Source organism: Orbicella faveolata, unplaced genomic scaffold (genome assembly GCF_042242905.1).
Source record: "Orbicella faveolata isolate gen_17 unplaced genomic scaffold, um_ofav_v1 contig_2, whole genome shotgun sequence".
NCBI lineage: Eukaryota > Metazoa > Cnidaria > Anthozoa > Scleractinia > Merulinidae > Orbicella > Orbicella faveolata.
In genome coordinates this window covers 19980001-19996965 of record NW_028301547.1, presented here as the reverse complement: position 1 = coordinate 19996965, position 16965 = coordinate 19980001, and the positions used below count along the sequence as shown (strand labels likewise).

Here is a 16965-nt window from a genome sequence, read left to right as displayed (position 1 = left end):
TTGATTGTCTTTTAGTTTATTTAAGGACTATTATTGTATCTGCGAAAGATTGTGTTCGGCTGTAGCGGAAATAAGCATAGCAAATTAATGAGAACACTTGAACGCTTGCATTTTGCATTTCCAAGTACTCTTCCTCGTAATATTTCATTGTTGATTCAACTGGTTGTTCATTCCTTTTCACTCGAGAATTTAACTTTTCATCAGTGGACAAGCCCACAGCTAAAGCCCACAGCTAAAAAGGTCTCAATAATTGAAGGGTCTTTTTAGTGTAGTGATCTACTTCCTACAAGGTCAAGGAAGTACTTTTGATGCAAGGAAACCCTCACATGTGACCACCCCAGAGTGTATCATTAGCTGAGAGTTACGGCTTCAAAAATCCTTTATTTCACACGTGCTATATTGAGTGAATGGTTAAAAAAAAAAGATAAAAATGCTTAATGATGCATTTAAAATTTATCTGACCAACTACAGATTATTGGTAACAGGGTGGTGTGATTAGTTGATGTTCTTGACAAAACTATATTTAATTGATCAAATAGCTACTTTACTCAAGTGAGTCCATGAAAATTATGTTGAAGCTTAATGCCAAAATCTGTTGCAACAATTATTGTTGTTACTAAATGTTCCTTCAAAGGCTGCATTCAAGGGGTCGCGTTTTGAAAGATGCATTGTTATTTTGTCTGATAATATTTTTTTATCTGAAAATCTGTTTGTTCTTGAGGAGTGGCAGTGCATATGAATGGCCATGGAGCAAAGTGCACAGAAACCACGCATTCTCAGATATCAGATTTAAATGTTAAGCTTGAACTGGGTGATGGTGTAAAGAATCTCATATTTTTTGAGACAACAAACCATTTCAACAGCTAAAATTAGTGCAGATCTTGTGAGCTAGACAATGTTTAAAAATAAAAGGGATCCCTGACACATCAATGAGTTGATGATTGATTAGTCTTCTACAGGGTTTCCCCAGGGCAAAATTGAGTTGATTCAATATGTTGTTTTGTATAATTAACAGCTGAAAACCTCTGTGAGCAACATTTGAGAAGTCAGCTCAACCTGTAAATCTGCAAAACAATTTACTGATAATCTTTGAAACTATGCAGACATATTAAGTTGCTTGTTAGATCAACACTTGAAAGAAATTCTTTTGACCAAAAACTGAGTTTGGACTAATTTTAGTTTTAAGAACAGTTAATGACCTGTATCTTATATTTACAACTGTCCCAGAATACTCTCTGTAGCAAAATTCTCTAGAAGAATGTTGCTACTGGTACTGATGCATTCTTGAGATTACTATCGCCTAAGTCTTGCTGACAGTGAACACACTTTGAATATGAAACTCTCACAAAAGCCATCCCAAGATCTAATAATCCAGCAGACTGTCAATAAAATTAGTTTTGTCTGAGAACTGAAACAATAAAAATTGATTTTAGGCCAGGGTAAAATTCAAGTCCAATAATTACTCATACTAGTAAAGCAGGATGTCTGGAGGCTAGGTAAATGAAATTATTGTCAGCTTGAAAACGGTGAAGATAAATTGCTGGTGGCCATTATCATGCCTTAAACAAATATCTTTCACAAACAAACCAAAAGTTAATTTAACTCTGTTTACTATAAAGATGTGTCTGTTAAATCATAATGGTATGCTTGCTTGTTTTGAAATTGAAAATACACTTCTAATAAACCCAGATTTGCTCAGGAAGTTGCGTGTTGTTAGTTAACACATTCAAAAACCAAAAGCAAACTAAGAATCTATTGTTATGACTTGCCATGTGTATGGTGTCTTGAGACCTTGTAGAAGTCACCTGCTAATTGATGTACCAGACTGAATGGGAAAACTAGACTTGATTCCGTGACAATTTGATACTCTTTCCATAGTTTAGGTCAGCTTGAACCGCTTCAGGCAGTTACTCTGACCTTCATTCCTGGATACCCGTTTATTGAGTACATATATGTGCATTCTTTGAATCATTAACCGGCCCTTTGTGCATTTTAATTAAAAATGATTGTTTGTCTTTGCCACTTTGGTGTAGATGATGTGGTTCAGTTACATTACCCTTGGTAAAATAATTTTTGGTATTTGTCTTTGTTTCATATTCATTATAATATAAATGTATGTGTATAACCATACACCAGAACAAAAGGAAATAGCAAATTATCCCCCAACATGTGTATGTAACCAAATATTATCTAGACTATATATTTTTGTTCTAAAGATAGTTGTGGAACTGTTGGATTTGTCTGTTTCATGGGCTAACAGATGTCTGGGCAGCTGACATTTGGTGCATGTATAGTTTATCATAAATTAAGTACTGCTGTAATGTAATGAAAGGTTCATGCAAGTTTAAATTAAAAAGTGTCGAATTATATAAATTAAAGTTATTGACTCGTTCATGCTAAGGTATTTCAAAGTAAAGTCACTAAAGGTATGTTGATCACAGCTGGTATTCCTAGCTATTACTGTAGACAACATTATTTGCATCCTAAAAGGCTTGCTTAAAATAGCTCAGTTACGCTTATTGTGAAATGAATAATTATTGTAATGGTTCATTTGCTTTATGTATATACTGACTGCTGCTTATAAGTTTTTAAAATAGCTGCCAATGATATTTCCTTTTATTACGAAGTGAAATGGAAGTTGGTGAGATATTTACACGATAATCAACCAGACTTTGGTTTATTATGTTTCCTGTAGTGTTATGTTACCAATTATTTTTAATTAAAAGTATATTGTGCCACAAACACAGGACGAAAGTGCCACAGAGTGCGTCTCGACGCCATAGAGAAAAGATAAATGCAACCTTGGAAGAGTTAGGAGGTCTTCTTCCACTGCCTGAAGAATCCAGGTCAAAGCTGGATAAGCTCACAGTACTAAAATTGTCTGTCAGCTTTTTTCAAACTCAAAATTATCTCCAATCTGGTGAGTCAATTTACTAATCACATTCATATTGTTAAAGTAATTAAAATCTTTTTCAAGGTTCATTACGTCCATGTTTGATACTAAGCCAAATACATTTTTTTGGCAGGAATATTTATTTTGTTAAATAAATAATGTTAAATGTCAGTTAAACTATGATTAGTAATCCTGTCTATGGGCGAACACATTTATCATCAAAAAGACTATAACGGAAGAAGAATCATGTTAACAATCTAATACACAGATGTAAACAAAAACACAGCCCATGCATAAGATGTTGAAATAAGAGAAAGCATCTAAGAGATAACAATGGCTAATTCAAACTCACTATGTACATGTGCAGTCTTCTGTTGATGTATTTGGAGCATTATGAGTTATGTTCCACCCATGCATTACATGAGGTTTTCTCAGAATATTCTGGGAACAAAACCTATTACAATTGATTATAGGCATGAGTTTGGACACCTGCATAATGCCAGTTGACAACTCTGTATTATTTGAACATTACTGTAATATGAACACTGCCGTAGTATACGTAAACACCTTAATTAGTGTTGCCACAGTCAGGGAAAAACTCGATTAACTTCAAGGTCAGTGGAAAGTCAGGAAATTTTACACTCAGGTTGCCAGAAAGTCCTATCAACCATTTTTTCCATATAGACAAGGAGATTGTGTTTTACAAATTATAAATAAACCATCTTTATTTTTGTTACTTCACTGCCAGAATTATAACTATCCTGTTTGGTCAGTCAGGGGTTTTGTTAAGGGCGGGGCACCAGGCAAATTGCCCAATTTTGAGGATGATTTTGCCGGCCTGGTTTGACCATCTAGAGGAAAGTTTTTCTTATATTAGAAGGACTTTCAGGTCAAATAGCTTTGCCCACCTGTGAAAACCAGTTGACCTCCTAGGCCTGCTTAGACTACGAGTAGTCCCTCTTTCGCTTAGTCCGTTGTGTGTGACACGAAAGAAAACAGTGAGAAAAAAATGGCTGTGTGAAATCCTGGGGGCTAGGAGCACGCGAAAGGAGGGACTACTGCCTAAGCCCAAGAGTTTGCCCTTTTACAGCCGAGTGATTTTTCGGTGTAGGATTTCTCATCTTGATGTCCTCTTATTCTCGCCTGTTGTCAATAGCCCCAGGAGATCTGAATAAAATTGCTCTACTCTACTCTTCAAGTAGCCAGGCAAAAACATATGCCATGAGAAGTATATCTTCATTCAGTGTTCATTCAGTGAAAATGCCAAAGAAGTTTTAAAAAGAAGACGGTGAATGAGGCGTCTTGTAACGATTTTTGCTGCGTCTAAAAGTTATTGGGAAAATTTCAACAAAGTTTCAACCGAGAATTTACATGCATTATACATTATACATTATACATTATACATAGGAGATCATCCAACTGCGGTGAAATGTTTGCCGATAGCAGTGGAAAGTTTCAGGTGAATGTCCGGTTTCAAGTGAAAGTCTGGTTCAATCTTTCAAAATGAACGGCAGAAAGGCCAAGCTCAGTGAATTTATATTCGCTGACTTAGACGATGCTGTTGAGTGGTGAAATCACTAACACACTCGCAGTCAGGTTGGAGGCGGAAAGCTTTGCCAAACAAAACACTGGATAAATTTAAATCTTTCCAAAGCCTGTTGGCAGATTTGCAAGAACATCACAGCTTGTGAAGCGCGATTCCAACGCTTTGATTTGCTTTGTAATATACGAGAAGTATTTTTTTCATGTTTTCTTGGTTTCTTAATTATAATGTAATGATTAGAATCAAGTTTGTACATGTACATTGTGTAGGAACATGCAGGAGTAGAGTGCCACTGAAGCACTGCTTTGTCAAGTTCTACACTTCAGCTAACTGATCATGAACAACCAAATTTTTGTAAAAAGAAAATGCACCTTGCCACGGAGAATTCTGCCATGGAAGCAGTGCAAATATGGCTTGAACTACACAATCTGGACTGTCTATTTGTACACAATCTGTTTAGTGGACTGTCTGTGTTGTGGAGGCGTGGAAGCCTAATGATTTGTGGGCTGGACTCTAGATTGTTTCAAACCCTTCCAGGGGCATTGTATTGTGACACTACTGTCACAGTGTCTTTCTCCAGCCAGGTGTATAAATGGGTACTAGAGAATTTAACGTGGGGGGGGAATCTCTGTGATTGACTAACATATGTATGTCCGCAAAATATGTGTGAAGTCTTTTTGAAAATTTATGACTCGTACACAGAAATATACCAAGCAGGTTTTCGACTGAATACTACTTGATTTCTGGAACATTTCAGTTCTCTACAGCTGTAACTGACAGATGTACATGCATTTAGTCTAAACAGGCCCAATAAAATCTATTTTTAGCATGAGCAAAAGAAGCATGCTTACAGATCTAGTTAAAAAAATAAATAAGAAATTCTACAGTTCAGGGCAGGTCAAGTAGCAACAGATGGGTGCTAATTTGTTCACTTTCTAAAATATTAGAATACAGTTTTTAAATAAATACGATTCTACTTAGGGAAGAGAAAGAGAAGAGTGGACGATGCAGCTGTGAATGAGATTACGAAACAACTTGAAAAGTGTAACATCAATGTCAGCGATATCTCTTTGGAGGTGAGACATTTTATGCATTATTTGACATTTTTGGTTTACCTAGTAATCTATCAAGATTTTCAGTAGACGAATTAAAACTAAAGGTAACTGGATGAAGTGCCTCATACAAACCAAGATGGGCTGTAAAAAATGTTTATAGCTTAGGTCACCATAACTGTCTTATTTACTTCTGATTCTTAATTGACTTATGACACATTTCACTGGAAGCGAAAGTAATGGTATTTACCCAATGTCTATTGCCTTTTGCCACTTAACTCATTCAAGGGCATTTTGGGTGGTCTAATTAAATGGATGAAAGGCTTGGCAACTCCAAAAGGTAGTCACTTATTTTGTCCTCAAGGAGGTCAGACTTAGTGGGTTTTCAGATTAAGAAAGCAGCTGAGCTTTTGTTCTACCTTAGAGCTCTTTTTCTGTTTTTTGTGTTTTTTTTTTGTAATTTAAAATCACTTTACAATGATGAGGCAAAATGTCTGGGCTTTATCAATGCAAGCAAATTTTCTCTGGGTGGGAGGGTAGTAAACATGGAAGACTGGTTGTCAGCGTGCTTCCTCGCTGAACTAACAAAAATGACTTGAAGCTATCTGAGCAATGCATGAACATTTGCATGCCCCGAATAGGAATTCCACTTAACATCATTTCTGACTGCAAGCCAGCTGCAGATTTAAAACTGGGGTAAACTGTGTCTATCTGTCAGAACACGGTGGGAATTTTTACAGGGTTGTTATATGATAGACCTTACTGCGGTTTTCGACGCCATCTTGATGGGTAGGCAAAGCGGTCAGAAATTGTAGTGTTAGTACGGGAATCTGATGGTAAATAAGTTTTTCCAAAATTGAATTTTAAACAATATGTGAATCACAACATCAAAATACTAGGTAAAAGATTGTATTCACCAAGTTTGAAGGAGGTAGCTTTGCTAGAAGACACTTAATTTTTTCTAATTTTCCATATATTTGTCTGTTATTTTTTTCCCACGAACCGCATCTACTCAGCCAAATTTACAGACAAATGTATGGAAGATTAGAAAAATTAACTGAGCATCTTCTAGCCAAGCTACATCCTTCAAACTCGGTGAACACAATCTTCCACCTAGTATTTTAACATTGCGATTCACAAGTTGTGTTAAAATTCAATTTTGCACAAAGTTATTTGCCATCTGATTCCCATACAAACACTGTAATTCCTGACCACTTTGCCTAGCCATCAAGATGGCGTCAAAAACTGTGATAAGGTCTATTGCCAGTACAAAACTAATTTGTTCTTGCAGACCTATTATTTTATGTACATTTAATCACCTGTTGCATATCTTTGGCTGCATGATCAAATGAGAAAGTCAGTATTCTTGTGCAGGTTTAGGAAAAAACATTGCTTAGATCCTGAACGGGAATCACCTCTCCATGTCCTTTTTTGAAAATATTGGAAAGTTTATCTGTGCTTCTCCCATCTCCAGTAATATCCACTTTATAAAACTTGGTTTCACAGACTGATGATCTGAGCATGTGATCATTATGAGAGTTAAGTTAGACAGGACAACATTGTCACATGTAAAGTCCTTCTAGTGCTTTCCACAAGATTTGAAGTACTGGGATGTGGTTACATTACCCTGCTGCAATACCTGAGAGAGTAACAAAAGAGGCCATGATTTGGAACCTGCTAGAATTATACAAATGTAGCTATTGATTTCCAGCAGAATACGTGCTGGAGCTTTGGCTGCGCTTGACCTTATTTAAAGCACCAAACTCCTTAGCACCCATTGCTTGTGTCATACAAAAATTTCATGCAATCCTTGATGACACTACAGCTGTCATAGGGTTTTAAAATAAGACAGTTCAGAATCCTGTGGCATTTTTCATGTCATGTCATAGGTTTGTCTTACGTGGCAAAGTTGTGCTGTTTAAGTTTGCCCTTATCGTTGCGTTAGAAAATGATTCAGAAGATGAGTGTTTGAAATGAAAAAATCATCTCACCTTTACATCATGTTTGTGAATAATTATACTCTGTGTATAGCAATACTAAAAACACTGCGGTCAATATGGGAAAGGTTTGTTTTTCCTTTGCAGTATTTGCTTTGAAAGCTTCATTGGAAAACTCACTCACTTTCTCACAAAAATTGCTAAAAATAAATATAGATCACTATCTTTTATATATTAAATTTATTGTCTGTCAAACTTAATTTCAAAATTCTTGTTAACTCTTGATGTGATGCTACTGTACACTATTAGGGTCCCTAAAGGTTCAGAAAATATGTATTAGCTCAATCAATATTCATCTCACGTTTGCTGTAATACTGGCTGGCAACATTATAGAAAAAAAAATTTGATCATGAATAATTAATTGAATTTTGCTGCTGGAATTGGCATTGATAGGTTTAATGATTCCTGTTGCCAAGTTAGAAGAAAAATATTGTACAATCATAAAAAGGCTGTTAAAATTACGAAAATTTTACAAGCCAAGTAATATAATTGTGATTATTGTGAGTATAATTTTTGTAAGCAATATGAAATAACATGAAATAACATACACTGTATCTTTCAAGTGTGGAACAAAGATATACAGAATGAAAGACAGTCTTTCACCCAATTTTTCTTTTTGAAAAGAGTTTAAGAGGGGTGTATAGTTCAGGATATTTGATTAACTTCTCATGCATGTCAAGTCAAGCTGTTATCAATAATGTTTTTATTGTCTTCGAAATTAAAATTATGATTTGCATTTCAAAAGGAAAAAATATTCTAAGCAAACCTAAATTTAGAATGGGGTCAAGTTAACATGGCTTGCCCCCTTGTGTGAGAGTTATTTATTCCTGCCTTCCATCAATATTGTTTACACGTGTGTTGTGATTCACGCAGCAGTTTCACATTCTTGTTACTACTAGAATTTGCCTGTTTGCGATTTAGTCTGAGTGATAACTACCTGTGGAACTTAAAAAACAGGAGAGGGGGAGACAGTCGAGACTTGATTGATTTACAAATTCATGGTTGCTAGTCATTCGACTTCAAAGCATGCTAGAGCCAATCAATCATGTCAGTCATGCATTGAAATCATTGTTAGTGCTGCTCTGTCTACCAATAACTTGTCCTTTAACTACGTGACTAAACAGTTATAAACCTACAATCTGAATGGAAGCCACAAAATGATCTATAAATATTGCAGAACATACAAGTATGCAGCGCTTGCTTTATGGTGCATGGTTTCTGAATTTATTCGAAGTTCAAGAGTTCAGGTTTTCTAACAATTGCTTGTCATGTTATGTGTAATTTGTGGCAAATGTGAAAAAAATTTAAGTTGCCATGATTATGCAAATTGAGACTTTGTTTGTATCTTTGGGTTTGGCAGTGGCTTTGGACTATGTAAATGTTTGGTCAATATTTTTACCAGTCTTGGTTTGTGGAATTTTGATAACTTTCTCAAGTGATTGTACATTATGGTAATCAGCAATATTGCTGAAAACTAGCCTGTGTTACAGCTGCCCCCCTGAAAGAGAATATCAAACATAGCATCTTGTGTGCTGCTGTTGATAATCACCTTGCACAAATTATCCATGCATTAATGTAAGACCATTTAACATATCACAACAGCTGATGTGACATGTGGAGACAACAAAGGAACTGGCTGACTCTGCACGTGATCTTTGCATGAGAAACAGTTGTACTTTGAAAATTCACAGATAAAAACAGACCACACTCAGAATAATTTTGTTGCCATAAAGTGCTGATTATCTCTTTTTTTTTTTGGCTTTGAAACTTGAAAATTCTAAATTTACATCTCACTCACAAAATGTAACAAATTTCCACTGTGGTCTTTAGGGCCAACTCAAGATATTTTTCAGCAGCATGGCTGGTAAAATGCAAAGGGCTCAGTGTGCTTAGTTGCCAAATGTTACTTTTTTATAGGTCTGTCAGCGATGACAAACATTGTGGCCTATAGGATGGTCTAATTGCTGATATCATTTGGTTCACTACATTTGAAATTTTTACAATCAGGCTTTGAACAATGCATTAAAGAGAAGAAACATTTAACTGACAAATATATGACCTGTTGTTTGACAAATCTTGCCACCCAGCTGTGCAAACACCACCTTGATTATTTATTATCTGTAAATTGAAAGTTTTTTCCCCCACTCGTATCTACTACAGGTACCTAATGGCACAGATGATGTCAATGTTTGGTACTTGCTTGTTTACCACTCTGTATTTATTTTTAACTGCACGGCCATGGGCCGAGTGCGGTTCATGGTTTACCCGTGGTTTTTTTTTTTTGTAGATTTGTCAGCGACCAGACCCAAGCTTCCACTTGGCCAAATTTTGAGTCACGCAACCTGTGATGTTTACTCGCCAAAAGCTGTTGAAACATTAATGAATCTCATCTCTGATGCCAACTTTCGCGGGAAAAAAATTAAAAACCCAGCGCTCATCAAAAATTATATTTTTTCACCAGAAATTTAGCTCGGAACATATACATATTTATATTCGTTTGAATCGTCGATGAAATGACCTTTTCTGGATATTTTTCCTTCGGGGTCAACAAAAACCTCCGATTACAAAATCACGCCGAACCCACACGTTGCAAAAAAATCTCTTCAAAACCCTGACTTTGAAGCAACGTATCACTGTAGCGTTAATAGCTACCACACATCGGCAGACAGTAAATCTATTCCTTAACAATCCAGCTTTATCATGTTAAAATTTCAGCGAAATCGAACAAAACCAGAATTAATTAGAATTTTTTGTGACCTCACTCCCCTAACAAAGGAAGCAACGGTCGCCCATAGCAACCAAAAGACACGAACATAACAAAGCCGATGTTTCGGCCAAAAAACTCCAGAATTATCGCCTGAGAGCTTAAACTTGAATGGGAACATCTTTTTCAAACTTTTTTCAACTGATTTAGACGAAAGACTGGTCTCAGCGGGCTACAAAAAAGACCAAGGGAAAAAACAGAACAAGACAGCAGAACAAGCCAATAATATTTCATCACGTGGCACGAAAACGAAAATACAGCTTACTTCTGGATAAATTCAGCCTTAGAAGCCAGTTACTGGTCCCAAATTACTTTCTGTATCCTTACAAATGTCCTGACCTCCATCTCCGAAAGATTTTGCCCCAATTTTGAGCAAATAAACATTTCGCTGACGGCGACCGCCATTACGGTGGCTTGCATACTAAATTAGCTAACTTGCCAAAATTCTCCCGAGGAGGGGATATGACGAAAAGAGCTGAAAAATGGCCTGTAATTGGCTAATGATGAGATCATCCCACTGTCCAAATTTGGTGAGAATCGAAAGTAACACCAATTTTCTGTCACGTTTTCAATCTGTGGTCACTGGAGTGATCAAAATCGATACATCGGTCAGGATAGAGTTTTATTATTAAATTATATGACTTGTGTGACTACTTTGCTAGCCCTTTACTCGTGGAAAACACCAATTAAATTTAATCATGACTTTTAAGAAAGAAAGCTGTTGTTAATAGTGTTATTATCGTGTTTTTCATGTCGTTCATGCCCATACATATCCCAAAGAAAGTTCTAGATTAAGACCATTATGTCATCGGAGATTTGTCAACGGCTACCACTGATGGTGCAATAACACAGTTTGTGTTGATCAAGTGATGTGACATCTACAGTAAGAAAAGAATCATCAATGACTGCTTTGGAATGTGCACTGCATTCCGACCGTAGTGCTAAGCAAACAGTTAAACTTTAAAAGCGCAGTTATAAGATCTAACAGATCTTCTTGTTCCCTGAAATTTATGCTAATGAAGAGATCAAACAAACCCATCAAATCTGCCCACTTCCCAGCCTTCAAGAACAAACTTTACTGAAAAGGGCACCTGTATTGTTGTTATTAAAGGAGGTCATTCCAAAAACTTACGTATGTTTTTTGTCAAAGCTAATAAAAACCTTGCACTAAGTTTAGCCACTCACTGAAGTTTCAGCCTCTAAAGTGTAGGATTTACTTATGAAATTTGCCTCTAAAGAAGCCCAAAATTTGACGTCTTTGCGGTCATTTTGAACAGTACTCAGCAGCCAGGCCACATGTTCATGACATCATTCTGTCCAAGAGATTTTGTCTAAATGGCTTGCAACGAGCCTTTTAACTACCACTCTGGGTTATGGCTGCCCTTGAGCCATATCATTTTGAGCCAAACATGCTCCAAACTTCAAAATGATGGCATTGAAGATGGTGAAGTGGATAATCACTTGGAAAAATACAATTTGCTGACCTTGTGAAGGATGCAAGCAGCCTTATGCGCAACAGAGCACGAAGAAGATAGGTGAGGAGGTGTGTGAAGGATGCAAAGTCATTTGCAGGTTTTTTTCCTTCCTGCCAATTTTGAGTCAGACAGAATGATGTTACATAAACATAGCCTGGCTGCCAAGTACAGTTTCAAAATGGCGGCCTCCGAAGTCGCTTCTTTTGAGACGAATTTCTTCAGGATAGCAGGCACTTCAGAGCCAGGTGAGTGGAAAAGCTGAATGACGTTCTCCTTTAATAATGTTCCAGAGAAAATAATGTAACTTACAACTTTTAAAGTAAAGTACATACATGTATGACTGAGCTTCTGGCATGACCCTTGAAAACGGAATATATTTCTGTCAATAATGCATAGAAGAGAGATATTTTTCTATCAATTTCAGTGTTGAGTATGGACATACAGTACCGGTCAAAGGGATTGCAGCACCTACACGCGCGTAAAATGCGGGTAGTCTGCGTGTAGTATTTGTGGACACTGCGTGTAATGTGTGTGTAGTACATGTGCTTTACGTGAGTGTAATTTTGCAGTCCCTTTGACCAGTACTGAAGGGTGAGCATATAAACAACAGGAAAGGAGAAACTAATTTTGGCTCTTAATCTGTGTTGCATAAAGCTTTGAAATTCCAATTTAAAAATAGAATTACCCATTATGGTGTATAAGTCAAATGATTACATTAATTAGTTGACACTACTTTTTTAGCATGAATATATATCTATGGAATGTAAGTCAAATTCCAACTTACATGTAGTTTTGTGTTGTAAATTACTCCTCATTTGCATATCTCAGTGTTAATTCTCAGACGGATTGTAGTCTGTATACTACCTGGAGACTCTGCATTTTTGTGCACTTTATTTAGGGGGTTAAAGTATGTTTCTTGGGGCCAAAATTAGTTCCATGATTTCTTTATTCAAATGAGATGTTCACATGATGTGCTTTCAAGTATATACAAAATTCCTTGCAAATCAAGTGTAGAAATGCACCAGCTGCTAATAAAAAGATTTTACCGGAATTGAAATTATAGCGTGTGTGTGAGTATATATTTATGAACTAAAGGTAATCACAGATCTTTGAACGGATGGGACTGGTTTATTAATGTAGCACCAAGCAAACTGTAATGGAATTTCAATATGTAGTCCTTATACTGCACAGTATTGTGTGTGGTCAGGAGGCTCTTTATCCAACAACATACTAAATGAAGTCAGCCAATTTATAATGTTTTATTGGTGGCAAATATTTAGAATTTTAGTACCTTTGATATATTGACTACGTACAAGTTATTAGACAATGTCCAAATAAACTAAGATTGCCTTTAGGAGGTGCAGATCATTGCAAGAGCTAAGAGCTCATTGCAATGAAGATCATTCATAAAATTAATATTATTATTATTAATTAGTACTTTGGGGAGTATCTAAAGCTTTAATATATTAATTTTAGCTTCAATTTGATACATACATTAGGTTAAGTATCTGTTCCTTAGAGTAATCTTGTTGCATTACTCTAAGGATACATGCAGACAACCAATCTTTTCTAAATATTTGATCTTTCTATTTTCATAGGCTTTGGATTCCTTTTTCTTGGTCCTGTCAGAAACAGGAGATGTTTTCTTTGCCTCTGAAAATGTCTACAGATATCTTGGATACACGCAGGTAACTTATCTTTGAAAGAGACTCTGGCATTTGCTAAGACTAACAAATGTAGGTAAAAGAGCGGTTTTCAGAGTGTTGTTGAACCAAAACCAAACCAATTACTTACCAATTAGACTACTCACCTAATCTCAAAACAAAGTAAAACTAAATTAATTGCCCGATAACTTTCAACACTCACTTGAAAACTGCACTAATATTGTTGTATTATTGGCAGCTAAAATTTAATCATTCTGTGAAAGGTCCAGACGTAGTTAAAAGCCAGAGGGGTGGACATGGTGAACTGTGACTTTGTTGCTTTGTTACTCACAATTTGACTGTCTTGAGAAATCCGAGAAGTTTACCAGCATTTTAGACTCCTAGCCCATCAGACCTCTCTAAAGAGGATAATCTTGAGAGCTGAAAAACTGCCTGCCAAGATTAATTATACATTTGCATGAAATAGTTGTGTCAGTTTGACTGCTCTATGTTCTATTTATCAACAGACATTTTTGATGCACCAGAACTTTCTCAATTTTGTGCATCATGATGATGCTGTGGGATTTGAGAGATGTTTGCGGCGGTCTGCAAGAGCAGTGAGTAACAAATTATATTATACCATGTCACATTAATTTTCCACAATAAGGAAACAAACTCTGCAGCTCATTTACAGTTTCTTAACAATGTAAATGGTTTTTTTTTTTACATAAAAATGCTATGTTTCTGCTCACCCTACTCGTGAAACTACAGTTTTATCATAAAAGGGAAATGACAAAGTTTTAAAAAATCTGCCTTGATGATAGCAAACAGTGAGGAAAGAATGATGTGAAATGCTGCCTTAACTAGTCAGGGCTCGAAATTGCAACCGATACGGTGGCCAGTGCGACTAAAAATTCTGGTTTAGTCGCCAATTTAGCGACCAGATTTTTCTATGATTTAGATTTAAATTAGAAGATTAAAGGTAAAACAAACATTTTGTCTTGTCTTGCTTTGCTTTCGCCGTAAAAAAAAAACGGGCCAAATCGCATAAACAAAGCGAGTTTACCTCCAAATTCTACCGACTTCTGTCCGTGATATTTTCGACGCCGTTACAGCTATTCCCTTGGTACCGTGGGCGCAGAACTTTGCAAAAAGACCGCTGGAACGAAGTGTTTGATTTTCACATATTCGCGTGGTTTCTGCTTGGGTTTCCGCTGGTTTCCGAGAGAACACGTGCGAGACAATGTAAATCATCATGCATAACAAATTAGCAAGCGAGCCTATCAAATCCGTATTACATGTAAGTTCTTTCTGTGAAATCTTGATCTGAAACTAACGTTCAGTCACAAATCTGATGGATCGCACCATAAAAGATCTGTGTCATTTACTGCGCCTTTGTTTCACTGGCAAGCGGTTTCCTTACAAAGAGGAGATCTGGTAATGAATGGAATTGGCCATGTTGATTCCTTCGTACGTGCTATCTCCATACAGTTGTGTTTGGCTCCCCTAAGCTACAAAGATAGCGGCTAGAAACTCTTATTTACTTATTAAGTTTGGGTAAGATTGTTTTGTATAACTATGTTAGTTTTTTGTTCTCGTATTTCCGTAATTACTTGTGTGAGTGAGTTCCACGTGACCAGAAACCGGATGATGAAGTTAAACAAGCTTAAACACTTTCAACCAGCCCCAAAATTAATATTCTTTTGATTATACAAACTGGCGACTAAAAATTTGCATCTGGCGACTAAATTTCTCCAGTTGGTCGCCAAAAGGCAACGTAACGATTTTTTCAATTTCGAGCCCTGCTAACTCTTTTATCTCAAAGGGGATGAACCTTTTACTTCCTCCGTACAATTCCAAATATTGTGAAGCAATTAAATGATGAGAACAAGGAGAATATTCTAGATGTTAAGGGGATATTGTCTTGATGCACATGTACTTCAAACTTGTAACTCCAAAGGACATATTTCAGACCAAAAGAATTACAGTGAGTGTAATCTTGAAGTTTCAAGTAAGAGTTTCTTTGTTTCTTTGTTTGTTAACTTGTGAAATTATTTTAAACTTTTTCAGAGGATTATGGAGTTAGATAGTGGACTTGGACTTGACTGTAAAGAATTTGAAGGTATCAGCTGTGTTTTGATAATGTGGATGATGATTAATGTGCCAGCTTGTGCTTATTCAGATTAAAGTTAGAGGTATTCCTAATTTCCTATGCTATCCCCCCTGGATGGGATATGTAAGTCAATCGTAGCTACCTCCCCAATCCCACCATTCAGTGGTTTTAGGTTCACCCAAGGCCTTAAATCGTAAACAAGTAAAGTTGGAATTATTTTAATTTGAAATTTTTAATTTCCTGTGTTATCCCCTCCCCCCCTCCCCTTAGATGGGATGTGAAAGTCAGTTGGAGCTACTTCCTCACCCCCAACTTTCTGTTGTTTCTTGAAGTTCATTTGCTTTTTCACCAAAGGCTTTTACAACTATGTTTAGGCTTGAGGATATATTGAATTTAAGATGACTTAACAAATTTAATTCTTTAGACACAACAAACCATATACTAGGTTATTTTAAGATACATTGGGAAAATTAAGGCAGCATGTACTATTTTGCATATTAAAGTACAGATTTAGATACAGATACATGTACTAATGGTTGGGAAAATGTCAGACTGATTACGCTATGTGTTTTACTCAGTACCAAATTTAGATGTTTGCTCGCAAAGCAACAAAATAGTGTGAACCACATATCAAGTACAAAATGATTGCAAAGTTGACTTTTCTTTTCTTGGGTTATCGAGAAAACCACAGTCCAGACATAACAGAAACCAACAGGTTAACTGTTTCATATGATCAAATGAGTATGTTTTAGTCTTCACTTATTTCTAAAATGTTAAGATCTTTTTTTCCAGAACAACCAATTCCTCAAGTGTGTTTCTGTAGCATTAAGTGTCATGCTGGAAGACAGTCAAGCCACGTCAGTCCCTTTTATTACAGGGTAGGTGGTGAATGCTAACAATAATGTAGTAAAAACAATGGGAACTGCTCCGTGGGAACTGTACAACTACACCCTCCCACAATGTGGGAAGGTGCAGTTGGCTAGCTGCTGCTATTTGACATGTATAAAGTTATAAGTCTTAAGCTTCAAAGAAGCGGTCTTATAATGTTACTAGGTGTTGATAACTTCAAGCTTCTACTGGGTATTGTGTTTTGAATGTTTTCCAAGCATTGAGTTGTCAGTCATCTTCACCGCAGATGAAAGTTATAATTGCAAGGTGCTGTCTACTCAGCACAGCCCTGTGTTGAGCAGCATCACATTAATTACAGCCCTGTGTCTTTTTCTAAGACATTAGGTTTTCAAACTTTACTAGCAGGTGTGACTAATGACTCAATGTGACTTCTTAGTTGCATGGCCTCTGCATGGGAAGTGCAACATTTTGATTGCAAAACTTAGCAAATCAATTTACCCTCACAAGTGCTGTTTTTTGTCATTATCACCATGCAGTCATTTAAATTTGATGGCCACATCAAGCCGTTGCTGAATGGTAAGATGAAGCAGTATGGGTTATTTGCTCTGTGTACTCCAGTCAATCCTGCCAACCCTT

At 36.4% G+C, this 16965-nt stretch overlaps 2 protein-coding genes across 2 annotated transcripts in view; one reads left to right on the top strand and one right to left on the bottom strand.

Moving 5' to 3' along the window:
* The window catches only part of LOC110048557 (uncharacterized), a 23672-nt gene extending 16623 nt beyond the window's left edge, over positions 1–7049 (bottom strand). Inside the window, exon 1 of the mRNA XM_020754326.2 lies at positions 6808–7049. Coding sequence (XP_020609985.1) covers positions 6808–6830 — 23 coding nt within the window. The 5' untranslated portion in view covers positions 6831–7049. The remainder of the gene's footprint in view (positions 1–6807) is intronic.
* The window catches only part of LOC110048556 (uncharacterized), a 27681-nt gene that overhangs the window by 1066 nt on the left and 9650 nt on the right, over positions 1–16965 (top strand). The window contains exons 3-9 of the mRNA XM_020754320.2: positions 2748–2920; positions 5418–5512; positions 13323–13412; positions 13895–13984; positions 15438–15489; positions 16273–16358; positions 16866–16965. The exon at positions 16866–16965 is cut by the window's right edge and continues 82 nt beyond it. Of these exons, the coding sequence (XP_020609979.2) occupies positions 2748–2920; positions 5418–5512; positions 13323–13412; positions 13895–13984; positions 15438–15489; positions 16273–16358; positions 16866–16965 (686 nt within the window). The remainder of the gene's footprint in view (positions 1–2747; positions 2921–5417; positions 5513–13322; positions 13413–13894; positions 13985–15437; positions 15490–16272; positions 16359–16865) is intronic.